Source organism: Podarcis tiliguerta, assembly GCF_965153285.1.
Source record: "Podarcis tiliguerta genome assembly, chromosome: 6".
Classification (NCBI taxonomy): domain Eukaryota; kingdom Metazoa; phylum Chordata; class Lepidosauria; order Squamata; family Lacertidae; genus Podarcis; species Podarcis tiliguerta.
The window spans coordinates 29,272,961-29,299,556 of NC_139539.1; the positions used below are offsets into that span (position 1 = coordinate 29,272,961).

Below are 26,596 nucleotides of genomic sequence, written 5' to 3' on the forward strand. Positions count from 1 at the left end.
CAGTCTCCAGAATAAGCTGAAAGCTTAACAGAACTAATTCTAGCCCAGTTTTCTCATTGGGAGGAAGACACCTTTCCCAGCAGACTTTTGGATGAGAGGAACTTTGACAGCATGAATTTATAAAGTATTTGCTACTACTGCTTTTATTATGAGCTTTATTGAGATAATGGTTTTAATTTATACATAAGTAAGTTACATTCCAACATGCCTTGTGGTGTGTGGTAGTCCTATCATTTAGCTCTCCAGAAACAAAATAGCAAGGTTGTGCTCAGGTGAGGAACAAACTAAAGAAGTGATGAGGCGGAAGGGGCCTCCAGCCGAAACATCACAGAACACATGGCAAAACACCAACTTAGCAAACATGGGCTAATGAGCTTCTATACCTGCAGAGACCAGATGTAGAATGGATTGTTTTTTACTTAGTGGATTTTCTTTGGGAAGAATAATTGTGGATTTTAAAAAAAATATATATTTTTGAAGAAAGACTAGCATTTTATTATGACGACAGCAGGTGGACAATGCAGAAAACTTTCATGCTTGAACAGCACCAATTGCACAGCAGCCCCCCTCCTGGGAGCAGCTTCAGACTTTGTGTAGGATTTGTGTAGCCTTTACTTCTCCCAAAGATGCTTTGCAAGGCTGTGGAGGTTTGCAATCAGACTTTTCCATCTCTTAGATGGGCTACTTTCCCAGGTTGATGAGCCCTGCGTGCTACTCATTTCCATCTAAGGTACATGCAGAAACCACCTCCTTGACTATTGGACCCACTATTGGTTTCATCCACTCAATCTGCCACCTGAGGAAGAGGTCAAAGTGGACCTGCCACATCTGTACACATGACTTGGAAGCTGGCAGGTTATTGTGAGAAGGCTGTCTTTCAGATACCCAGATCCCAATGTCTTTTGGGCTTTGAAGGCCAACCTTGAACTGGGCCCAGAAGGAAACTGTTCGCCAGTTATGCTCTTTTGTGGTGGGAAGCCAAGCAATTTCAATAAAAACGTCTCTCTTTCATAACTTTCTCTCCCCCACACTATCAATCTTCAAGAGTCAAATGAGAGCCCAACATAAGAAGCGTTCATTAAGCTTGGCAGTGATGGATCTTCCGTTCCAGCCCCCAGGCCACTAACACCTGGAGTTCCGGACATACCTTCAGCAAACAATCACTTTTGTACATTAAGGGAATTGAGTGATGACGTTCCATTTCATTGCTTGTTTACCATTGAGGTGCTCCCTTTCCATATCACCCCACTTCTGGCAGCAGATGAGAAAGATGAATAAAAGTAGTTCTTGAGAACATCCTAAACCCAGCTTTACCAGAATGGCTTCAGTTTCCCATAATGCTGGGGCTGTCCATGATAGAATATGAAGAAGGAATGTGCCCCCATGACACAGTTTTTCTATGGGTGTTAGGAAGTAAATCAGTAATATTAGCAATGATGCTTCCTTTCAGGAGGGACTGGTGATTAAAGTGCAGTGCTTTTTATAGTCTACTCTAAATCACTGATGTTTTCAGGAAGCTCCATGATTTAGTAGCACCAGTGGATGCCAGGCTTTTGGGTTTTCGTAGACCAGATAGGGAAGGGACCTGTTAAGTGACAGACACAGAGGTTGAAATTCCCATCCATAGCGCTATTCAGTTTGGTCGATCACAGCTTTTGGCAACGCTGTGTGTTTCAGTGATTTTGCCTTACAGCACAATTTCAAGATGTTGAACGCGGGTTGTCCTAGTCTGTGGTGGCTGGGTGGATGAGAAAGCCTGTAAACTGAATCCTAAGAATAGACCTAATATTGGCTATTATAACAATAGCCAAGCAATACCTGGGGCAAATTTGGGGATACCTTTCAAGCTTCCCAGAAGAAAATGGTTACTGGTCATGGCAACCAAATGAAGCCTCCATATTTGGAGGTATATCGCCGCATAGGAGATGGTTGTCATCTTCATTCCTTACTGGTGAGCTTCCAGTGGCATCTCGCTGGCTGCTGATGGAAACGGTATCATAGATTAGATGTTCTAATCCAGCAACAAATCTTATGTTAGAATTCTAGAATCCTCCTAGATATCCAAGGGTTCCTCTGTAGATTATTTGCATACCATGTTAGCACATGTAGCCGAGAGCTGGGATAAGCCATTGTGCCATTTTGTATTTGCAAAACCTTACCTGCACAGTTTTGCTGGGACTGATGGGCATGTGACAAACACACTACATTGCAACCTGCGCCTCCTGTTTCTGCCTGAATAAGCTTTTGTCTAGAGAGAGCTTGCTCTTGTCACCCCATGTGCCTGTTTTATGCTGATATATTTCTGTAGCTGTCTTTGATTTACAAGCAGAATGGAACCTGAGGTCACTCTGTAGCAGTTGAGCAATCTATTTGGAGGAAGGAGAAAAAACCTGAAAATTTTCACACATGCTTCTGATTCCATTCCATTCTGTTATTATTATTTATTTCTTTTTTAAAAAATCCAATTAGTTTCTAAGCACTGTAATCATCACTGGCAAGTGCTGTCTGCCTGGATTAATGACTTGGGACGAAATCAGAAGAAATATCAAATGTCTGAAAGAGCGGAGCTGCTATTTATAGTAAGAGGCAAAGAACATGAGGATCCCTCCCCCCTGCCATCACTCCCTTCCCTCCCCCCCCTCCCCATCAGCTCCTGTCCCACCCAGGCTCTGGGATTTGAGGCTTCAGTTGTGAAACTCAATCCTGCAGCAGCAGCTTTTATTTTTTTTGCAAACGGTGCCCTTACCCTTTTATAGAAGGTTCAATTCTCTGGTTAAGTGTGTGAGGTCAGCCTGTGCTTGTCGTTCCCAAAGGTGGCTTGCGTGACGGTATGCACTCAGAAGAGACTCCTGCAGTCCCAGGGAGAAAGGGTGCCTTGGGGTAAAATAAAAACCAAAACCACCTGCTCCCATGAAAGCTAAAATAACAGTGTGAGTTAAGAGAATCAACCCTTTGTGGCCCACTTTTAATGTCCACATCAAAACACTCCCAAGTTGATGTTATAATTAGGGTTGTTTTCTACTATATAATAAAGTAAATATTTTACTGCTTGGAGCCATAGCAATGCAATGCAGGGGCTTTTTTTTTAGAGAAGAGAAGAAACTACCAAAAGTAGGTTTGTATAACTTCCAGCCCATGCATGAGCCAGATGCAGACTTGCTTCTCAGATACCTCTCCTGCGCCACCATCAAAAAGCAAGTAGGCTTTAGCACAGCCTCCATTGGTGCCAATGAAAACCACGTAAAAGCTGGCTGCTGCACGGGAGTGCCAGGAGATTTTATTGCCATGCTCAGGGGCTATTTGGGGAGGATCACGGAGAGGGATAGAAGGGTTAATCCCACCCTTTTCCATTTCCCCACAAGTAAGCTTCTTACATGCCTCCATTGGTGCCAATGGGAGCTCTTTAAAGTCCTAGTGCTTAAGTGCCAGGGGAAGTGTGGGGAGGAGAAATGAAATGAATAGAGAAAGAAAGTGAAAGAACTGGATGGATGGATGGATGGAGAGTTTGAATGGGTGTGGGAGGAGTGGGGTGTGTGGCTTTGGTCCACCTGCGAGAAGATTCCCAATGAGGGAATGTGGCTCTCTGGTTCTACAGGGGTGCCCAGACTTTTTTCAAAGAAGGCCAGGTTTGATGAAGTGAACATGCGTGAGGGCTGACCAAAGTTGCTGAGCTTTTTTTAGGAGTTTACCTCAGGACATATACTGCCACGGGGGCTGGATTTAGTTGACCGGTGGGCCAGATTAGGCCACCAAAAGGGACTTTGGACATGCTCTAAGAGGATCCACACCCCTGGTCTAAACACAAACTTAAAGCAAGAGCAATTAAGCCTCCTAACTCATTTTCACCAAACAAAAAAGCTGCCTCTGTATTGGAACTCCTCTTAGATTTTTAAAAACTGTTTTATCATAAAACTTCTGATAGTTTCTCTTTGTGCTTTTAGCAGCCACAGGTTTCCTGGGCACAGAGACCGAGTCTTTCCACTCGCAGGGTCAAGCTCTTTGTGAAAGTGGAAGGGGCCTGGAAAAAGGTGCCCGGCTGCTTTCCCTCTTAGGCAGCGGGTTTCATGCCTTATGCCTGAAAAGAAACCACAAAACAATACAGCATGACATTCCCAAGGAGTTTCCTAAGATAGAGGGTAAAGGTGGACAGCAATAACATCCATCAAACTCGGGGGAGGCAGAGGTGAAAGTAGGGCCAGTCAGGGTCAAATTGGGATGAAAGACATTTCAATTTAAGTGTTGCCTCTGGACGTGGCCAGTAATTGCTGCTCAGGTTTAAGGCTGACAAAAGATGAAATACACCGGTAGCAAAAGAATGTGGGCAGGAGCGGGGAAGGTACTCAGCAGAGTTTCACTGCAGAGCAAATGAGCTTGCAGCACATTAAGACAACCCCCCTGGCGAACATCCCAATGTTTGAAGACACATGCCTAGTAGTAGTAGTAATAATAATAATAATTTATACCCCACCTATCTGGCTGGGTTTCCCCAGCCACTCTGGGCAGCTTCCAACAAAATATTAAAATACAGTGGTCTGTTAAACATTAAAAGCTTCCCTAAACAGGTCTGCCTTCAGATGTCTTCTAAAAGTCTGGTAGTTCTTTTTCTCTTTGACATCTGGTGGGAGGGCGTTCCACAGGGTGGGTGCCACTACCGAGAAGGCCCTCTGCCTGGTTCCCTGTAACTTGGCTTCTTGCAGTGAGGGAACCGCCAGAAGTCCTTCGGTGCTGGACCTCAGTGTCCGGGTAGAACGATGGGGGTGGAGATGCTCCTTCAGGGATACTGGACCGAGGCCGTTTAGGGCTTTAAAGGTCAGCACCAACACTTTGAATTGTGCTTGGAAACGTACTGGGAGCCAATGTAGATCTTTCAAGACCAGTGTTAGGTGGTCTTGGTGGCCACTTCCAGTCACCAGTCTAGCTGCCGCATTCTGGATTAGTTGTAGTTTCTGGGTCATCTTCAAAGGTAGCCCAACATAGAGCGCATTGCAGTAATCTAAGCGAGAGATAACTAGAGCATCCACCACTCTGGTGAGACAGTCCACGGGCAGATAGGGTCTCAGCCTGCGTACCAGATGGAGCTGGTAAACAGCTGCCCTGGACACAGAATTGACCTGTGCTTCCATGGACAGCTGTGAGTCCAAAATGACTTCTAGGCTGCGCACCTGGTCCTTCAGGGGCACAGTTACCCTATTCAGGACCAGGGAGTCCTCCACACCTGCCCGCTTCCTGTCCCCCCAAAACAGTACTTCTGTCTTGTCAAGATTCAACCTCAATCTGTTAGCTGCCATCCATCCTCCAACCACCTCTACACACTCACACAGTTCTGCTATGACTATGCATGCCTCTTCCCAGCAGGGGAACTGGCAGATGCAGCCAAAGCAGCAGGATTTAACCCTCTCATCAGCTAATGAGCAGAAGTTGAATCCTGCTCAGTTTAGCTGTGGACACCAGTTCCCCTGCTGAGAACAGGAACACACAGCTCTAGTATAGTGTGCAGCTATTTGAAAGCCCTTTTGCAAACTGCCCCACTTTGTTTTTTCGGAGGATCAGAGAGCAGTGCAGACCTGTTTGAAAAAGGGCTTGCAATCAGCCGGATCTGCCTTTTGAACCTCTGAAAACCAGGGGTTTAAAGAGCTGTGCAGGGCTGTTTGCAAAAGGGCTTTTAAATAGCCCACGCTGGTCTTTGACGTTCCAAAAATCGAGGCTTTGAGTGACCTTTGGTGTTTTGATAGGTAGGTAGCCCCACCCACCTGTCAGATTTAGCCCAGCAGGGCTAAATAAACAAAACCTCTCCCTTGTTCCTTTTCTTGGGCTGCTACTTTCCTTCCACACCTGGCGATCATCGTTTATTACGAAACAGTGTTTGTAAGCTGCCTTGAGCTTGTGGGGTGAAAAAGGCCAGGGATGCGTTTTCAAATATATAAAAAATCTATTTAAAAGGGTTTAAAAGAGAAACAGTTGGTATATTGATGCACACAGAGAGAGATGTTGCTGCTTTAAAAAGAGATGGTAAACAATGCCTGCCACGGTCTAGAACGTGATCCCCCAGTGTGTGTCATAGATGGTTGACGCAGCTTGAGAGAGGGAGAGGAACAATTGGCAAGGTGCTTCTGAACATGAGAGCGTTTGACCAAAGCGACTGCTTTAGGAACACAGGGACACAGGCCAAGGCTTTGGGTGATTGTTGCTGCTGCTTTTCCCCAGGAGAAGTTTGTACACTTAGAAGCGAAAGAAATTCAGCCTTGCAATTTACAGAGGAGTTGCCAAATCCTCCGCTGTTGCCTGAAGAAGCAGTCCTTCAGAACATTGCCTTAACTCAGGGATGGGGGGCTTGTGGCTCTCCAGGTGCCCTTGCATAATCTCTGACCATGCTGGCTGGGACTAATGGGAGTCATAGTCAGACACCATCTGGAAGGCCACCAGATCCCCATCCCTTCTTTCCCTAGATCAGCCGCCCCTTCTGCCACGTGCCCAGCCCAGACACTTTCCTGGTAAGAGAAGACAGATTTGGATCACAGTGCTGGTTGCCAAAGGGCTTCAAATGAATGTATCCTCAGATATTTCTGACCTAATTGGCACATCTTGACTATCCTTAGTTTTACTTTTCTCAAGGAGAAAGTCCAGTGATTAATATAACCAGTGCTATTTTTCTAGAAAAAGAGGTGCCGGAAATCACCACATTCTCTTAGAATGGCAATGGCGCCCACCTGAGAGGTGCCAGAACTAAGTTCAGGTGAGTTTTGGCTGAGAAAAAGCCCTGAATACAACTCTTTTGGAAGAGCAGTACTTGATAGCGAACCGTAGAAGCAATTCCATATTAAGCACATCACCCAGTAGAGATTGTATATAAGGAATCACAAATGGCCCAAGATGCACTGGGTTCCAGACTCAGTTTTTGAAGAACAGACGCCACCATTTTGTAGCCCTCTTTGCTTTGTTGGCTGTTTCGGTAAAAGCAGAAGGCACACCAGGTTGTCAGGCTTCAGCACAGTTGTTAGTGTGAACATAACTGAAAGGGTACGATTTCCTGAGGCAGGAGGAGATAACAAAGGAAGCTGTCTTACAATGATTCAAACCATGGTCCATCTAGACACAATACTGTCAACACTGACTTGCAGTGGGTTTTCTAGGATTTTAGGTGGGGGTCTCTGGAAAACAGATGCCTTACCCCCACAGCACTCCCCCTAATAAATGTCTTCAGCATGTATGCTGAATAAGGCCATACTAGTATTTGCAGGGGAGAAATGTGCAGCCCCCCTCCCTTTGTGGCAGACCACAGTGTTGGCTGTTGTACAGTCAGCAGCCTAAACCATAAGCACATTGAATGGGGCTGGCACAGTCAATACAGAAGTTGCACAACTCCAAAGGAAAGAGCGACACATGGAAACATTTGGGGTTAATCTGAGGAAAGCTTGAGTCATTGGCCAAGGCTGCACCACTTCAAAAAGGGACAATGTTCTTTGGTTAAAGCAGCCCTTTGCTACAGAGAGATGCTCCAGAATTGTTTGTGTGCCACTACAAAATTCCAGGCTCCGGGCAGGCTGACTGAATCTGGGTTGCTGCTTTAGTAACCAATATATACAATTGATTCCATTCTTAAAATTGCACATTTGGGCATAGGACTAAGAGGTTTGGAGGGTTTTTTTTAATGCACTTCCCAGTTTGGTTCTTTTTTAAAAAAACCAATGGCAAAAACGACTCCATTAAGTGCTGAATGCACAGGTTTGGGAAATATAAAACACAGGAACATGCAAAATTGAGCACATATCGCTTCGGATGGCCAGCACAATAGCTGCCATCTGTGCAGTCTTATGCATGCAGTATTAAAAGGAACAGAGGTCTCTTGAACCATTAATGTAATGGCCACCACCTTAAGACTCAAAAGTGATTAAAAAGATCAGTGTGTAAATAACAGATTTCACATCTCCATGTTCCTTGATGGATTTGAATCAAGTATTTTTCATTTATCTAAGGTACTGTTTGGGCTTATGACTGCTGGTTGTGCTCATTTAAAAATCCAGGGCTGCAGATGCAAGCCATATTTCTATTTAACCACTATGATCCTATCATTTATATAGCACCTTTTGAACGTTTTCAAACAGTTTTTCATATAATAGGTGGTTTATAATGCTAGCCCTACTCAAGGTACGCCCATTGTAGTAAATGGACATGACTAACTTGAGCTCATTAATTTTAAAGGGTCTGCTCTAAGTAGAATTTAGTTGAATGCAACCCATTATCTTGATAGCCTAATAATAATAATAATAATAATAATAATTCACAGGCTAACAAGTTTTATTATTTATTCCACAGGCTACTGTCCACTTCATTAGTGAAGTAAATCTCCCATAATCCCTAGCTAGCAGGACCAGTGCTCAGGGATGATGGAAACTGTAGTCTCAAAACATCTGGAAGGCCGAGTTTGAGGAAGCCTGGTTTACCCCATAATAAAATTTGTTAGCCTTTAAGATGTCACATGACTCTTGACTCTGTTGCAACAGATTCAACAAGCACGGCTGCCTCTCCAGCACTTGTAAGGTGGGACATTGTTAGTGCCCTGGTGGTTGTTGCCCCTTGGAAATGGTGGGGTGGAAGGCAGGGACCCGACAGTAGGTCCATGATAGGCTGAGCCATAGCCAATGACGGGGGAACCAACGAGTTCTACATTTGTCCCCCATCCTCCTGAGTTCTTCAAACGCAGTAGTGAGATGGAGGAAGGGGCAGGGGGCAGGCAGTGCCACTCCCCAAACTGGTTGAAAAAGGCAGGCAAGTGGGGACTGGTTGAGGGTGGGCTGAGGTTGGGGGGTGGTCAGTGTGGAGAGCCAGTGTGGTGTAGTGGTTAAGAGCGGTGGACTCATAATCTGGTGAACCGTGTTCGCTTCCCTGCTCCTCCACATGCAGCTGCTGGGTGACCTTGGGCCAGTCACACTTCTCTGAAGTCTCTCAGCCCCACTCACCTCACAGAGTGTTTGTTGTGGGGGAGGAAGGGAAAGGAGAATGTTAGCCGCTTTGAGACTCCTTCAGGTAAAGCGGAATATCAAATCCAAATTCTTCTTCTTCGAATGGAGCAGTCTCCACTGCCTGATGCAGAGAAGGGATTATAGGCTGGGTTAGGCCACGCCGCGAATTCTGCCAGAGTAAATCTCACATGATCTTCCACTCTTCCAGCCCCGCTGTGCCACGTCCTTTCCCCCCACAGATCCTACACTTGCAGTTTCCCCTGCAGTGCCCAGTTTCTGCTGCGCGTTGCCCCACTTCCAGTTAATATGAACAGAAGTGTGTTGCTCTGCGTACACGAGCTATTTCTCTCTCCTTTATATGAGCTGATCCACTGCAGTGACAGAGGCTCCCACTAGACCGCACTTGGAGCAATCTTGGCTGGCATCCCGGTGCCTTTGAACTGCGTGTTGGCTGGCGGTCGGAGAACAGCTTGCACAGGCGGGAACATTTATCCGACGTATTGGGAACAAGTGTAAAAAGTAATCTATTTAGCGCACTGTCAGATATCTGCCCCAACTGCCCTTGTTTCTTCGCGGTGCCCCTCATCGCTTTAAATAGCAGTTGCGCTGATTGCAAAGTGATAGGCTGAGAACTGCAGACTCGGCTTTGAGGTCCAAACTTAAGGATCCGCTGCAGCACTTACTCTGTTTTAAATAGTTGCCATTGAAATAGGATCCTACGTCCGTTCCTCCGGGGTTTTTCCTGTCTCACAACCAGGAAGAGCAGGCTAGACAGCCACTGCACATAGAGCACACAAACGGTACACTGAAGAGATAGGAATTGTCTGGCATATCACAATACATAGAGGATGTACGCAGTTACTGCAATGCGCTCTATGTGTGGCTTCCCTTGCTCTTGACCCTGGAAGCTGTGGGACGATTGCTGACAGGAGTGGGAACCTGTCAGTATATAACACCTCTGCTCAAAGATCAGCGCTGGTTGTCGATTTGCTGCTGGGTCAAGTTCAGGGTGTTAATATTGGTATATAAGGCCCCTTACGGCTTGGGACCAATTTACTTGCGAGATCGCCTTACTCCATATGTGCCCACTCAGCCGCTTTGATCTGCAGGAACTGGCACCATTACAAGCACCACATAATACTTGTTCTGCATTTGTGATAAATGGATGTTTTGGTGCGGCAAAATTGGAATTCAGTGCCTCTTGGCATTAGGCGGGTGCCTTCACTGTACTCTTTTTGGCCCCTGCTAGAAAACATTTTTGCTTAGGCAAGCTTATCCAGACACATACAGTGGTACCTCAGGTTACATACGCTTCAGGTTACAGACTCCGCTAACCCAGAAATAGTACCTCGGTTAAGAACTTTGCTTCAGGATGAGAACAGAAATTGTGCTCTGGTGGCGCGGCGGCAGCGGGAGGCCCCATTAGCTAAAGTGGTGCTTCAGGTTAAGAACAGTTTCAGGTTAAGAACTGACCTCCGGAACGAATTAAGTACTTAACCTGAGGTACCACTGTAGCCTGTTGACCTGTGTTTTAGTGGGTTTTTTTAGCTTAGCATTTATTTTGATGATTTTTGAATGTTTTAAAAGTTGTTTTTAACTGCTTTTTCCTGAAAATTTCCTTCTTTTATTATTTTTGTGAACTGCTTTGAGGTATCTTGTTGTTGTTTTTTAATGGTGAAGTGGTATATAAATTTTGTGACATAAATACTGGTGCACAAGAATGCTGCTTATCTGAGGCAGGCAAGATCTTGAAAAATTCAGAGTTTCTTATGCATTTGGTGCGCTGAATAGGAAAGCTGTGTGTTCTTATGAGTATACCACCAACTAGAATAGGGAACACTGGGGTGAAATATCTCTCTCTCTATATATATATATGTGTGTGTGTGTGTGTGTGTATGTTTCCAGTAGACTTTAAGGCAGCAACATGGAACACAATCAGGTTCTAGAAGTATTGATTTTGGCATGAAGTGAAAGGGTCTTGGGTTTAGTTGCCATCTGGCGTATTTGCATAATCACTCTGGCATTTTGAGAATATGGGCTGAGTGGATCTGTGCAGAATTTTGGGCTTGTTTGTTTGTTTGGCATGTGATAAAACCAGTGTGTGATTGACTCACCATGTCTGTAGCTAGAAACCCAGTCTATATTTACCATGCCATCGCAGAGCTGTAAAAGCTTCGCTGTGTAGGTACAGGTTCACTTGCAAGCTTTTCTGATGCACATCTTTGAACAATGACATCTTTGCTTGCCATGTGTGCTCAAGATGCCACTTCAAACTCTTCCCTGCATTGTGTTAGGCATTCGGGCTGCCTTTTAAAAGTGTTTAGAAATTGCAAACAAATGGGTCTCGCTAGGGATGGATTTTAAAAAATAAATAAATGTCAAGCTTATCTGCGTGGATATTTCTTTCTTTCTAATTACTGTCTTGTTTTTTCATCTTGACAAGAAATGAAGCTGTGGTTGTTTTAACCCACCCTGAAATTGGCGAGAAATTACTTTTAATTTTGATTTCTCTTCTGTGCTAAGAACCCTTGCAGATGATCTAGCATTACAACGGTACACCACAAACCACAAATAGAAAAAGGCGCAGAGTTCTTTGTGTTCTTACCTGCATTAAAGACATTCTCACCTTGCACAGCCTATAATTATAGGGTGGTTTAAAAGGAGAGCAAATTCTGTTCTTGTTCAAGAATGACTTTGGATAAGGAAAACATTCAGATTTCCAGCTCCCAAAAGAAAAGGTCATGAATAATCTTTCACTTAAGAAACGTTGCTGATGGTAGGCACACAGGGTGTTTTGGGAAGCACCTGTGAAATCTGTCTTAGTTGATGCCCGGACTATAGATCACTGGAGAGTGGCAGGATTGGAAGCAACCTGTTGCAGGAGTACCTGGAATTGTACACCTGAACGTTCTGTGTGTTGGTTTTCTCTTTTCCAGTAAAATACATGAAGGAGATCTCTCCCTATTTTAAAAATTCCTCATCTGGCGCAACTGTAAGTTGGGACTCTTCGCCAGCCTTTCAGAAGCAAGCTTCACCTGCTCTCTCCCTACGAGACCTCAAGGAAGGCAAGAACATCCCCTTAAAAATGTGCTACATATCACGGAAATGTCTCCCTAGCGATCCAGAAAACAGGTAATGCCGCAGTTCCCTTGACTTTTTCTCAGTGGTGTTATGCTACCTGTAGAGTCATTTGTACATCAGAGTTGCACTTTGGCATGTAATCTTGACTGATCTGTGTGGTTGCAGGATAATGGAATAAAATGTACAGAACGCCTTTCTGAAAGCTTGTATCCACAGCCTTTTCCCCCTTTGAATGCTTGACTTTGTACCCCTCCGCATTACTGAGATGTATTTTAAAGTGCCTTGAATGCTCAGAATGAGCTGGATCAATCCTATTAACTGTGTCAGATGAGTGGGATTACATCAATATAATATTGTGAGTTCACCCTGCATTGGAAATGTCTTGGGCTCTGAGACCTAAAGAAGGCCATGGCTTTTAGTAGGACCACATGTAAGAACCACTGTCTCCAAAGCAAGGGCATTAGTAGAGCAAAGACTTGGAAGCCATAGCATGGCAAATCCAGGTCAACTCCACCCCACCTACCGAGAGACAGGGCAGGGCACCCAGCCCTGATCGCAGATACACCTGAAACTGCAAGCCCATGTAGACAAGAACAATCCCCTTGAAGGCTTTGGAACTAGGGATAGGGCAGAACTTTGCTTCAGTCCACATTGAAAGGTTTGTAAACCCACTAAATTTGCACCTCTCAAAACAATATCGGCACCAAAATGCATTCATCCTTCGGAATTCGTATTTCTCTGAATTTTGCAATGCACTGAAAAAGGAGGCAATGTTTGCAGAAATGTATATCAGGAAAAACTACATGTAGAAGTTTGTGTCTGGGGTGCCAGAAGGGTTTCATTCTCAAGTTAAGGGAGATTCTTCATGCAGATACCTGGAAGTGTGCTCAGCAGATGGACGGATCCCTTTGTTCCTTCGAGCAAAAGATGAGGTTTCTGCCCAGGCGTGGTTCAATGCCATTCACAGCAACATCAGTGCCCTGCTGCCAAGAGTCAAAGAGGAGCTGAGGACCTCGCAGTCTGGAGTCAGTGTTGCTGGAAGTAGAGACATCAAGCACATTGGTTGGCTGACCGAACAGGTAATGGTGATCTTCTTGGTTTAAACTGCACTGCTCATGGGGATATATATATATATGTCTGTAGCTACCAAACACAACTTGAGGAAGGCAAGGCAATCCCTAGGCAGTCCTTGGCCAACAAATCTTATCTCAAATTATGCCGGTGTGTGCATGTTCTTAGTCTGCACACTATCCCTAGTTTGAGTCGTATAATGTTTGAAGTAGGGAGACTTGTCCAAAGCTGCTCTCTTTCTTATTTTATTCCACTTGTGCAAATGGATTCCTAATAAAACATCTGTGGAAAAGTAATTTTTATTGACCTACAGAGCAATCCTATACATCTCTACTCAGAAGTAAGCCCCACTGAATTCAGTGGAATTTACACCCAGTTAAGTGACCTTAAAAAAAAAAGTCCATTAAAAAAGGGACACGGGTGGCGCTGTGGGTTAAACCACAGAGCCTAGGGCTTGCCGATCAGAAGGTCGGCGGTTCGAATCCCCGCGACGGGGTGAGCTCCCGTTGCTCGGTCCCTGCTCCTGCCAACGCAGCAGTTTGAAAGCATGTCAAAGTGCAAGTAGATAAATAGGTACTGCTCCGGCGGGAAGGTAAACTGTGTTTCCATGCGCTGCTCTGGCTCGCCAGAAGCGGCTTAGTCATGCTGGCCACATGACCCGGAAGCTGTACGCCGGCTCCCTCGGCCAATAAAGCAAGATGAGCGCCGCAGCCCCAGAGTCGGTCACGACTGGACCTAATGGTCAGGGGTCTCTTTACCTTTTAAGTGACCATAGGATTAGTTATCAGGGCTGATTTGGAGTCCTGCAGAATTCATTGTATTTGGTCACATGAACATTTGAGCCCTCTTCAGGCCTCTTGCCTGATCAATGAAAACTAGATGCCTATAGGTGGCTGAGCGCCCAGTATCTCCCGCAATGCCTCTAGGTTTTGTTTCTGACTCAGTATAAGGCCCCTAGCTTCCCATCTCCCTGGAAAGAGCCCATATTATACTGAAAATTCACAATGAAACAGAACTGTTCTTAAAATGGGAAAATTAAATAAAGGAAATGAATGAAAAGAAGCTGAGATTCATTATAACATTATCTTTTTGTCATTCCTAAATCCATACATCAAGAGTTCCCTCCCCACCTCAGAAAAGCCTCTCTTATTTGTGTCTGAGGATTATGTTCCCCGAACAATAATCTGTCATAAGAATGGCAAGCAAAGCCATGGACTGCTGATTGACACCTGTCCTGTACCAATCAGTAGTGGCCCCCTCTCATACTTTGTTTTTGAAGTAGTTCCCGGTGCTAAAGAAAAACACCCGTCCTTCTCCGGACCGTGCGGCCTACTTTACAGTTGTTTGTTTGCTCCACATGTGTAAGAGGAGATTAGTGATCAGTAGGTGGCTTTTCCTAATAATAATTTTCCTGATATGATTAGTATTTCTGTCACTTTCCAGTGCACCAGAAAGTGCCTTAAGGGTTCTCATCTCATCAAGCTGGATGAGTGGCTGAATGGATTCAGACAGCCACTTCACAGCTTGGTCACATGGCACCCATTTGTGACTGTGGCTGTTGCATGGCAAATAGATGGTTAGGTAACAAAAGCTTCCTATGGCCAACTTGGCATCTGCATGAGCTACGTTCGCTGCCCAAGTCCAGCCCACTCGGTTCGCAGCAGAGTAGGATCTCATCTTCATCCAAACCCTGAACGGTAATCCACTGCACCCACCGCTGGGTCCTTAATGCTGCTCTTCTCTAGAGCTCCAGCTGAGCTTCTGGCCTTTGTAAGTCACAGCTGATTTATATTTAGGCGGAAACTCCTGTCTCCTTCGATCGTACGCATTTTTATAAACATGCACATTGGTCCAGGAATGCCTTGGTTTGGATAACAGCCGGCTTTTACGTTTCTCAACTCTTGTCTCTCTGCCCTAGCACGGCTCTGAGCTTGCTTCCAGATGACCTGTTTCTTGAGCATCCATCTCGATTTGTTTGTACAAGGTTTGCAGGGAAGTTCTACGCTGGTTGTTCATTGAGTTTTAGTTTTAATGTGTTTGTGCAGAGGTTATGTGGTTTTGCCCGACGTCCTTGTTATCCGGCACATTTCCCCAACGCTTTTCTTCCGAAATTGAATTTTATCCTCCTCCCCAGGTGTTAGAGTCTGCCACACATATTACCACGACATCACAGGTGCTGCTTCCCCATGACTTCTTCCAATAAGGTCTGTAAGTTGAAACCACCTGAGTTGGGTCAACTATATGGCTCTTCGTCATGCGATCATTTCTTGCTCCACCTTCAAGGAAGGAACTATAGGACTTGCCCTGCGTGTATGGTTTCAGCATACATCTGTTACCTGGGAAAGGAAGAACTCATGGAGAAGTGGTTCATATGCCACTGTGGAAATGTCTGAATCTGACTAGAATGTATACAAACAATATTCATATAACCATCTCCATTTGAGGGTTACATCACTGGAAGACTATAGACAACTGTGTTCTGTCAGTTAGAGTCTGCTTGATAGCTTCCAGGTGTCTATAGGGATGCTCACAGAATGTAAACGTCATGAATCTTGATGAAAAATGTCCTCTGCCCCTCTTGGACTCATGTACACACTGGAACTTGGTTACCCACAATATTTCATACTTCTCTGGATGTTGTGATGCAGTTCTCAGCAGTTTAAATGATTCGAAAGAGGCATTTACATACCGATTTTGCTAGCAATTCACAGATTAATGCAGAAACAGAATAGAATTATGGGTCAAAACATGCAAACGACCAGAAGCAGATAAGGCCACCCATCTTTCTTATAAAGCCCTATATTATGGATGAGGAACCTGTAGCCTTCCAGATGTTTTTACACTACACCAGGCCTGACCACTAGCCATGCTGGCTGAGGCTGATGGGGAGTTGGGGCCAAAAACATTAGAGGGCCAGAGGTTCCTCACCCTTGCCCTATAAGCCTAGCATGTCTTGGACAAAACTGTTCCTAAAGGTAAAGGTACCCCTGCCCGTACAGGCCAGTCTTGACAGACTCTAGGGTTGTGCGCCCATCTCACTCAAGAGGCCGGGGGCCAGCGCTGTCCAAAGACACTTCCGGGTCACGTGGCCAGCGTGACATCGCTGCTCTGGCGAGCCAGAGCGGCACACGGAAATGCTGTTTACCTTCCTGCTAGTAAGTGGTCCCTATTTATCTACTTGCACCCGGGAGTGCTTTCGAACTGCTAGGTTGGCAGGCGCTGGGACCGAACAACGGGAGCGCACCCCGTTGTTCCTACACACACCCAATCAAGTTCTTAGGAGGTCGTCTTTGCTCTGGACTCCCATCTGCCCACCAAGTGTTATAAATCGGCTACTGTACAGAACAGGGCCTTCTCTGCACTGGCTCCATAATTAAGATAGTCCCAAGAACAACATATCTACCCTGCTTATAGTCTTTCTTCTTCCCCTGTTAGCTGTGACAATTTGAGTGTTTCCATCTGTTCTGTGCTTCTGTGACTGTTACTTTGTTCTCAGCTTCCTGGTGATGGGACGAAGAATATCCTGGCCCTCCTCACTGAGAAGGAACTTCTCTTCTATAGCAGCCTTCCGCAAAGCAGAGAGGCCCTGAATAAGCCAACCCACAGTTTCCCTCTCATCGCCACCAGGTAATGCAAGCCGCAGTTTTGGAACACGCATGCTGCTCTGCTTCCCTGTTCCAAACTCGATTTGCTGGAGTTTGTAAAAGCTTCTTTCTGAGTATCTGGGTTACAAAGTCCTGGCTCCAGGGATGTCATCCTCTTTAACTCGATACCCTCTTTCTCTTGCGTAGTCTCTGGTCCTCTCTGTGTCACTGCTTGGGCTGTGTCGCTACAAATAGAGCTCCCCAGCGAAGAGAGAGCTTGGATACAGTAAACAATCTTCTCTTCACTCAGTTATGATGGTCAAAAGAGTAATCGCTTCCCATTACTTATGGATGGATTCAGGAGCAAGCAGTCATATAAAGGCTGCACTAATTCCAACGTTTTGAAAACATCTCCATTTAGGGGGTTGTCCTTTCCTTCCCAAGTTGTCGCATACCATCCCTTCCCGAACCTGGTGTTCTCCTCATCCCTGAGCATTGACCATGCTGTCTGGAGCTGATGGTAGACCAAAACAATAGGGGAGCACTTCAAACATTTTAGGGGTGCATTCAGACCACGGCAAAATTGTGTTAGTTTTCCTGCTGATAATGCTTGTGCTTCTGTCCTGTTTTCTGATGTTCAGCCCATGCTGCAGTACCTGTTGGGTTAATGGAACTGTGGCTTTTTGACCAATATTACTGTGCTAAATTTCATCCATTCCCACACATGCGTGCTTCTGTTCCCCTATAGATTCCCTCATGAAAGCAGCAGGAAAGAACTGTATGCTAATATACCACCCCAAAATTTGTAACTTTACTTATTTATTACTGTTATTATTACCATATTTTTCACTCTATAACACGCACCCGACCATAACACGCACGTAGTTTTTAGAGGAGGAAAACAAGAAAAAAAATATTCTAAATGAAACAGTGGATGTATGATTTTTGTGGTTCATGCTGTGGCCACAGACATGTGATCTGACAGTGAGTCTGGAGTAGCCCAATGCAAAAATCCTGAGGATCCATGTGGATCCATGCTTTGTAACCACATTTTAAGTGGGGAGGGAAGGAAAAGCACTCAAGGGACAAGGAGCATGCGTGGGGTGTGTGGAGAAGGACGCTGCTAATAATGAAGAAGAGGGGTATAAGGGGAGAAGAAGCACGCGTGGGGTGGGTGGAGAAGGCTGCTGCTAATAATGAAGAAGAGGGGTATAAGGGGAGAAGGCTCCTCTCCTCTTCCGCTTTGCTCCTTTAAAGCAAGTAGGCTCTGCTTTTCTCCCTCCTCCCCGCTCATCCCCGGCTTAGCGAGCTGAAAAACTTTGCTGCTATTTAGCAAGCTGAGTGGGGAGGAGAGAGGGATAGAGAGCCTGCTTGCTTTAAAGGAACCAACCAGACAGGAGCCACTTACACTCGTGTAAGCAGCTCCTCTCCTCTCCCGCTTTGCTCCTTTAAAGAAGCAGTCTCTCTGTCCCTCTCTCCTCCCCACTCAGCGGCTCTTCTCCCACTTTGCTGTTTCAAAGCGAGCCACGGAGGAGAAAAGGAAGGGGAACCATGGATCCTCTGCTCACGACTGCAGCAGATCCCCCCCCCCCCCGCCACCTGTAGGCATTCCCTCCATAACACGCACTGACATTTCCCCTTACTTTCTAGGAGGAAAAAAGTGAGTGTTATGGTGCAAAAAATACGGTAATTTGTATACCACCCTTCATCTGTAGATCTCAGGGCGGTTTGCAACATAAAAATACAATCTAGAAAACACAGGCTACGGAATGGAAATGAAACCAAATGAATAACACCTCCCTTGATTACCCCCGTGATTTCCCAAGTTAAGGGGGCTTCATTCCCCCTCCCCCAATAATCAAATAATGCAGAAATGAGCAGTAAACATGTGCTACATTCCATTCGTTTTCTTGATGGCTTTTGTGTCATACGAAAAACTCAAATGTAGCGCGGAAATTAACAGTTAGGGAAACATCAGGGAAATGGAACAAACTGAGGTGTGAATGCAGCCTAGGAATGATACAGCTAAAAATGAAGTGTTCCTGGTGCCTGGCTAGTGACTCTTGGTTTATCTCCCCTTGCCATTTGTGGACTGACTCCCTCTGTCAAGTCCTCTTTCCTTGTCAGAAAGTTTCCTCACTCTTGCTTAGTAGAACTCTCTAATCTGAGTTTGTGTATATTGTGTATATCAAAGTGAAGACTATATGAGTGATCTTACTCGGAGATAAGGATCTGGGCTGTGTCCTACCATGTGGTTCCATCTGAAGAATCGTTTGTATGCCTTTGTATACCAAAAATAATATGCAGCCATCACTCATGGAATGGTTTGGTTGGATTTAAAAAAATGAAGTTTAAGAAACTGGAGATGGGGTGTTCCTTCTGTTTGAAGCATTTCTATGGTTCTGCTGCCCCCTTGTGTTTAGGCTCCGAAATACAAATTACCAGTCAATAGAAATATATTAAAGAAAGGATTTTGCCTTTTTTTGATAGGCCTGTGTGTGTGTGTGTGTGTGCGTAAGAGGGGGTAGAGGGAGGGAGGGAGAGGGAGAGGGAGAGAGAGGGATGGGTTTCAGAAAATATACTTTGCTCCATGGATGGTGTTTCTGGGCAGTTGATGGTGCAGTTGAGTTACAGATGTTATTAGGGTGACCTCTAGTGGCCATTATGTCACACAACTGTTCTTGTGACAGAACAAGAAACCAAAATAAAAGTGAGGCTTTGCCACCGAGTGTACATTTGATAGAGGGCCAATCCCACTTGCCTTCAAGATGCACACACAAAAACCTCTTGCATGCGTATCTTTAACAAGTTCCATATGTGAAGCAGCCCTGTAATCCAGCCCTGTAATCCATGGGTTGACTGGATATTGACAGTATACAGTTGCAGGTAATGCAGGTAATTGACCAATCAGCCCAGGTTATAACGCAGCAGCTTGAAAGCAGACATGCCTGTAAGAATTCCTATGGGGAAATCTGGATTTGGGTTTCCAGACTCAGTATGGGATGAAGCTCTGTCCTGTGCCTTTAATGCAAGGCTGGGGATGCAGATCCTGGATTCTTCCGCCCTTCTGTGGTCCATTTTGACACCTAGGAGGGGTCCACCCATCTGACCAATCCCCTGATCTCACTAGAAAGTCAAGTTGCCAGTTTTTCCTTTGAAGTGTCCAGCCAAACTTGGAGTTACCACCACTCAGCTAATTGGCACTGACTTCAGCTCCCACCAGCACCAGACACTACAACTAATGTCAGAGATGATGGGAGTTGTAGTCTTAACACCTGGAGGCTGATGGGTTTCCCACCTTTGGGACAATAAAATGTATTGGACTTCAAGCTACCAGAAGAAGACGAGAAGAAGAGTTTGGATTTGATATCCCGCCTTTCACTCCCTTTAAGGAGTCTCAAAGCGGCTAACATTCTCCTTTCTCTTCCTCCCCCACAACAAACACTCTGTGAGGTGAGTGGGGCTGAGAGACTGTGACTGGCCCAAGGTCACCCAGCAGCTGCATGTGGAGGAGCGGAGATGCGAACCCGGTTCCCCAGATTACAAGACTACCGCTCTTAACCACTACACCACACTGGCCTTTGGCCACACAACCCATTGGTATATTTAGACTTCTGCTGTGTCTCATAAAATGCACACTCGATGGCTTGCCATGCATCAGCCTAGCCCCAGGCTGCAGTATTGGCTAACTGGTAATCTGACCATGGAAAGAGTTTGTTGCGCTGAAAGGCCCTTTCTGACCCAATCCCTACAGGCTTGTGCATTCTGGCCCATCCAAGGGTTCTCTCCTCTACGACTCAGAGCTCTCGTTTGCTTTGCGGACCGGAACCAAGAAAGGCGTAGAGACGCACCTGTTCAGCGTGGAGACGCACCGGGACCTGGCCACGTGGACAAGGATGCTGGTAGACGGTTGCCACAACGCCGCTGAGTGTGTCCAGGAAGTGTCGACAGGTCAGGAAGCAGGTGGAGCTTCGCACATGGGGACTTGAGGCTTTCCGAGGAATGGGAATGAGTCCATGGGCCCATTTGCTTGGGGGGTTCTCCAACTTGCCAGTCCTGCATTGTAGACTGACCTAGAACCAGAGAGAAGCTACTCTTTAGTCCAGCACCCCAAGGCATGACTGGGTAAACTGGGTTAGGAGACTGTTATCCCAGCAAAATAAAAAAAATCCTTCCAGTAGCACCTTAGAGATCAACTAAGTTAGTTATTGGTACGCACTTTTGTGTGCATGCACGCTTCTTCAGTTATCCCAGCATTACTGCCACTTCTAAGCTTACCATATGTGAACTATCTGCTGGATAGTTTATTTACCCTTGAATAATGGGAGAGTAGCTTAGGTGACAGATCTTTGCCTTGATTATGAAGAGCTTTGGGAGGGGCACTTTCTGGTCTCTCTATATGCTACTCCCAAATTATTATAGCCAGCAAGGGATGCGGTTGGTGCTGTCGTCTAAACCACGGAGCCTCTTGGACTTGCCAATTAGAAGGTCAGCGGTTCAAATCCCCGCAACGGGGTGAGCTCCCATTGCTCTGTCCCAGCTCCTGCAGACCTGGAAGTTTGAAAACATACCAGTGCAAGTAGATAAATAGGTACTGCTGCGGTGGGAAGGTAAACAGCATTTTCATGCGCTCTGGTTTCTGTCACAGTGTTCTGTTGCACCAGAAGCGGTTTAGTCATGCTGGCCACATGACCCAGAAAGCTGTCTGTGGACAAATGCCAGCTCTCTTGGCCTGAAAGTGAGATGAGCACCGCAATCCCATAGTCTCCTTTGATTGGACTTAACCGTCCAGGGGTCCTTTACCTTTTTTACCTATGAACCTGCAGTAGGTTTCTGTGTCTCAGCACCAGTCCATTCTCTGGAAAGCAAAGTTCAATGCCAAGTTCAATGCAGGCTTTTCTCTTTCTCCACCTCCCGTCCCCAGCATGCACATGGAACGGGAGAGACTGCACGTTGTCCATTCACATCGAGAAGGGTTTCACCATCTCCACCCTGGAGCCAGGCCTCACCAAAGTCATTCTGCTGCAGCAGCCTTTTGAGAGGCTACAGATGTCCTCAGACGATGGGGCCAAGATGCTTTACTTGGACTTTGGCAGCTCAGAAGGAGAGATTGTGAGTTCCCTTTCTTGCCTTTCTGTGCTCTTCCAATGAGTTTTCAAGGAAGCAAGTGAGATGTAATATGTAGGAAGCAGAACCCGCTGTCTTGTGTCCTTGGGGTATTTCCTGTAGCTGGATAAGGGTTGCCCAGACAGCGACTGATGGGAAACTGTCGATACTAATCATTGCCATTATTTGCACATTGCAGAATCTCACGGGGGGAACCAAGGCTTTAGAATGAGCATTTAGAATTCAGGGAAAGAAGCGACAGGGTATTAAGTTGCCGGAACCACTCACAAAGGTTGTCTCTGTGGCACAAGTCACAAGTAGAGGCAACATGACAGAAGAGCATGGCTCAGAGGAATAGAGCAGGGTCCTGTTGCTTTAGAGCAGAGATGGGGAACCTCATCTCTCCAGATGTTGCTGGACCACAACTCTCATTATTCACGACCTTTGTTTATGTTGGCTTGGGCTGATGGGAGTTAGGAGTCCAACATCTGGAAGGTCCCAAGTTCCCCAGCCCTGCTTTCGAGTCAGAAGATGCTGCCTTGCATCGAGTCAGAACATTGGTCCATCTCTCTTAGTATTGTCCACACTGACTGGCAGCGCCTTCTCCAAGGTTTCAGATGGGTCTCTCCCAACCTCTCCTGGAGAGGTCAAGGATTGAACCTTAGACCTTCTACATGGAAGGTTCTACCACTGAGCTACAGTCCAGACTCAGCGCAGTGGTAAACAGGGCTTGCCATCTTAGGAGAGCAAATAGGGCTTTGCTTGAATGTAATTTACAGGCCCCGAAAGGGGTATGTGCTGTCCTGGACTTTGAACCCATCATTTTAAACTCAAATGGGCAAAGCCCATGGCCCTACTAGGCCTTTCAGAAGGCTGCTGAGGGTCAGGGTGGCAAACCAGGGTGGCAGCATGCCCTGTTCGTATGCTTGGTTTTTGGATATGTTTGTACTAAGCAGATAATTGTCAGGCATGGGCTTGTTTGGTCCTGCTTTTGGGGCAGGAAAATGCTAGGATGTGGCAGTTTCTGCTGTTTCAGTTTTGGTAAAAATAAACAAAAAACAAGGCAGTGGAATAAATTATGCAAAGCAAGGAAGCATATGCTAACAACTTAATTTGCATAATATATCACAAGTACAGAGTTAGAGTTTAGGGTTTTTATCCTCTTCAGGAAATTTTGCACAGTATGCAGAGTCTTGGAGAAGACCAGCATGGGCAAGAATCACACATAATTCAATGTCCTTGGTCTTAAATTCTTATTATCTTCCTGGCACCAGTGGCAGGTTGTCCCTATAGCACATTCACTTATCTCCCAGTGCTGCACCCTTTATTATGGGTTATATCCAATGCTATTTCTAGTCAGAGCAATCCCATTGAAATTAATAAGCATGACTAAATTAGGTCCATTAATTTCAGTGGGTCTACTTTGAATAAAACTTAATCGACCACAACCCAGTGTTTGGATGAGGCATCCACTGTGATCCCTGATCTATCCTGAATTTTCTTCTCCTGCGATGGAGAAGTGACCATATCAGCCTATGGTCTGAAATGCTAGGTGCAGCCACTTTTTCTCTAGAGGGTTCTGCAATGGATAATTAATGTACTTGCCCAGTTCTTCTACTTTCTGAAGTCATTGCTTCTTTGTTGCATAGCCAGCTGTAACGAAGAATCAGATTTTCTAGGGAATGTAGAATGGTGAAATGCTCTGAACCAGCCCCTCATCACTGACCATGTTCTTCCTTCATTGCAGCAACTAGATCTTCATTCCTGCCCCAAAACCATTGTCTTCATCATCCACTCATTCCTCTCTGCCAAAGTGACCCGGTTGGGGTTGCTGGCATAGGGACACAGGGCAGAACCTGGAGAGAGGCAAGACTCCATGTGATCTATGCACTACGGCTATGCCTTCATGGCCAAAGCACATTTTTAAGAACGCCATAACAGACTGGAAGAAGGACAAAGGTTGTCATGCATCCAAAGCCAAAGGAAGCCAGTAGACTTCCCAGACAACTGATGGAAACTCACGGACAGGCAACTGCCTTGGCACGCAAGTCCCAGGATGGACAGCCCATGCAATAAAAATGCTCCTGTAAAGTTGCCCATCAGCACATGATGTTCCTAGAAAAAGAAAGAAAGAAAAACCATCACAAGCTTGGAAAATATGAGACTGCTGAAGATGTCATACCAACCCAGTTCTGCCATCACATTAGTGCCTTGAAGATGATATTTTATATATATATATATATATATTAAAAAATGTTTGTATCAAGGTTTTATATTTATATAGCTCAGTTTATGAACCATAAAGGGATGCTTACAGTGTTGTTTGCTCTGCGTTTGTCATGACCATTTTACACTCAAGACTGCAATGCTGTGCACATCTGCGTGGGAGTAAGACGTAGTGGGACTTACTCCAGAGTAAACATGCTTAGGGGTTGAGTTGAAAATGTGGTAGATTAAGCCAGATCTCTTCATTACCTGTAAGACATATAACCTGGGGAGGGGGGGGGGGGACACTCAAGCCATTAGTCTGACATGCAGCCGGCATAAGCTGAAACATGGCTACATGTATTTGCCGATTTATCCAAACTTTGGGGATAAGCTACAGAAGCCATAATTTTAAAAGAGATGCTCGAGTTGAAAAAGATCAGGAAGATGATTTTTATTCTTTATTGGTTTGCTAACTCTTGACACCTCCATTTTTGTTTGTCGGACATATGTTTTAACCGGAGGTGCTCTTGAGCGGGGGAAGCAATTAGTTTTATGAGCTGCAAAATCATGCATGGAATTATCTTTATTATTTTGTTTTCCTTTTGCGAAAATAAATACAGATTACTAAAGATGACTAAAGCAGAGTTTGTTTCCCTATCTGAATTGAAAACAACATTTGGCGTTGCCCACCAAGCCTGAAATTTACCAATTTTTGACACAACAGTGGCTTTCTCATCTCAGTTTAATTGGCATAGCTTTCTGGCTGCTTCCTGTATACATGACTATTATCAACTAATCAGAGTCCTGTTGTTCAGTAATGTTTGGCTCCAGTAAAACTGACTACATTACTTTCGCTCTTTGCTCATCTTATCTGCTCTTAATTCATTTCTTAAAAACTTTTTGCGGGGGGATATGGGAATTCAGTAATTAGTATACCTCCCCAACACAGCATGACACATACCTTACATGTATCATTCCAAAACAAGCTGTGATGCTTGCCACTTACATGACTCTTAACGCAACCTATGCTTCTTGCACGCATACAGACATTTCAGAGGTGTTCGTTTCTGGTGAAGGGAACAGCGGGAGGGACAAGAAGGTGCTACTGCCAGCGACTGCCTTGCTCATCGTGAAACAGTCCACATCATAATGCAGAACACTCCAAAAGCATTTCAGGGAACGCCAGCCAGCTTCTCACCAGCACTCCTATTTGGTGAACAGGGAGAATTTGCTCACTGCAAGACCTAAGCAAGAGAGAGGACATTTATTGTAGCAGAAGGACATCAAATAAGAATTCTCTACCCTGAAAATAAATGCTGCCTTGAGGAATTCAGAATGCAAGTTCAAACGACTTTTCACCAGGTTCAGGAGAAAGTAGGGTTGACACAAACCCACTCACAATTTGAAAGCATAGTGCCCTGGCCAGGCCCCTCCAAGCGCTCACACATGAAGCGGCCTGTGTACTTCAGCCGCCACCCTCCATTCGAGGAGAAATTTTGACTGGTCCAGAATATCATCTCATGTAGAAGAGCCGTACACCCTGGGACAAGCCACTTCACACAGCTCCAAAACAGGCAACTAGCAGGCTGAGTGGATGCAGCAGCAGACCTTAGCTAGCCAAAAAAAGCACTAGGGCTTTAATCTCAATCCAATTGCCCCCGGAACTGCACCTTTGTTTTTAAAGGAGATTATGTGCTGGATTGTTTGTCTTATTTAGTTTGGCCCTCAGATTTCATTCCCCCCCAGCTCTTCTGCCTGAGATCCTTTGAACGGGAAGTGGCACCAGGGATCGTGTCTGGGGTTTTCTGCATGCAACAATGCGATTTACATGCCTACAGTTCCTACTGTTAAACTTCCCGCATAACATTAACATTCACCAGAGCCCAAACAACACTGCAACAAATGGATTATTGTGGCTAAATAAACAATGATTAGATTATATCATATTGCAGCTATGACAGCAACTTCAGCTGACGGGATAATAGAGATTACTTGTGCAGTCTTGCCGTGTGTGTGCATAAATATTTTGTGGAAGAGATACACGCATCGGTGTGTTCCCTGGAAAGAACATCTTGGTGGTGTGTGTGTGTGTGGTGTTAAGAACAAGCAGCCTGAGATCCTTAAATCACAGGCATTGCCTTAATCTGTCTTTTGCCTGGCATCAAGTGGTCCAGCTGTTTCCATGCCTGACCCCAGATTTCTCTCATAAGGAGACTGCAGAAACCTGCCAGGGAGAAGATGACAACTTCAGAGGTTGATGAGTCCTTTCCAGAATGGCATTGCTTCCTTTGATGCTCAAGGCAGGGGGCTGCGAGTTGGCTGGTCTCGCCTATTAATTTTGATTTGTACTTTTGCCTGCTGCCTAATGTGCCATCATTGGTCGGTTACTTACCCACCTGAACAGAGCAAGACCTTCTTCACAAATGATCCGAGAAGTGGTGAGAGGAAGCACCCCTTGCTACCAGTCTCCTCACAGCAGATGCCTAGGCTGGGTACCTGCCACTGTAGTATTAACCTTAAGGCTTGGGTGTCTGTTAGGTTCTTGCTCTTCTCTAGGAGAAAGTCTGGAAAAAAAGAAAAGTGGGG

At 45.5% G+C, this 26,596-nt stretch overlaps 1 protein-coding gene across 1 annotated transcript in view; it reads left to right on the forward strand.

Moving 5' to 3' along the window:
- The window catches only part of SNTA1 (syntrophin alpha 1), a 59,194-nt gene extending 34,555 nt beyond the window's left edge, over positions 1-24,639 (forward strand). Inside the window, exons 3-8 of the mRNA XM_083444056.1 lie at positions 11,897-12,092; positions 12,913-13,120; positions 16,609-16,739; positions 20,451-20,647; positions 21,621-21,808; positions 23,550-24,639. Coding sequence (XP_083300182.1) covers positions 11,897-12,092; positions 12,913-13,120; positions 16,609-16,739; positions 20,451-20,647; positions 21,621-21,808; positions 23,550-23,642 — 1,013 coding nt within the window. The 3' untranslated portion in view covers positions 23,643-24,639. The remainder of the gene's footprint in view (positions 1-11,896; positions 12,093-12,912; positions 13,121-16,608; positions 16,740-20,450; positions 20,648-21,620; positions 21,809-23,549) is intronic.
- Positions 24,640-26,596: the final 1,957 nt, after the last annotated feature.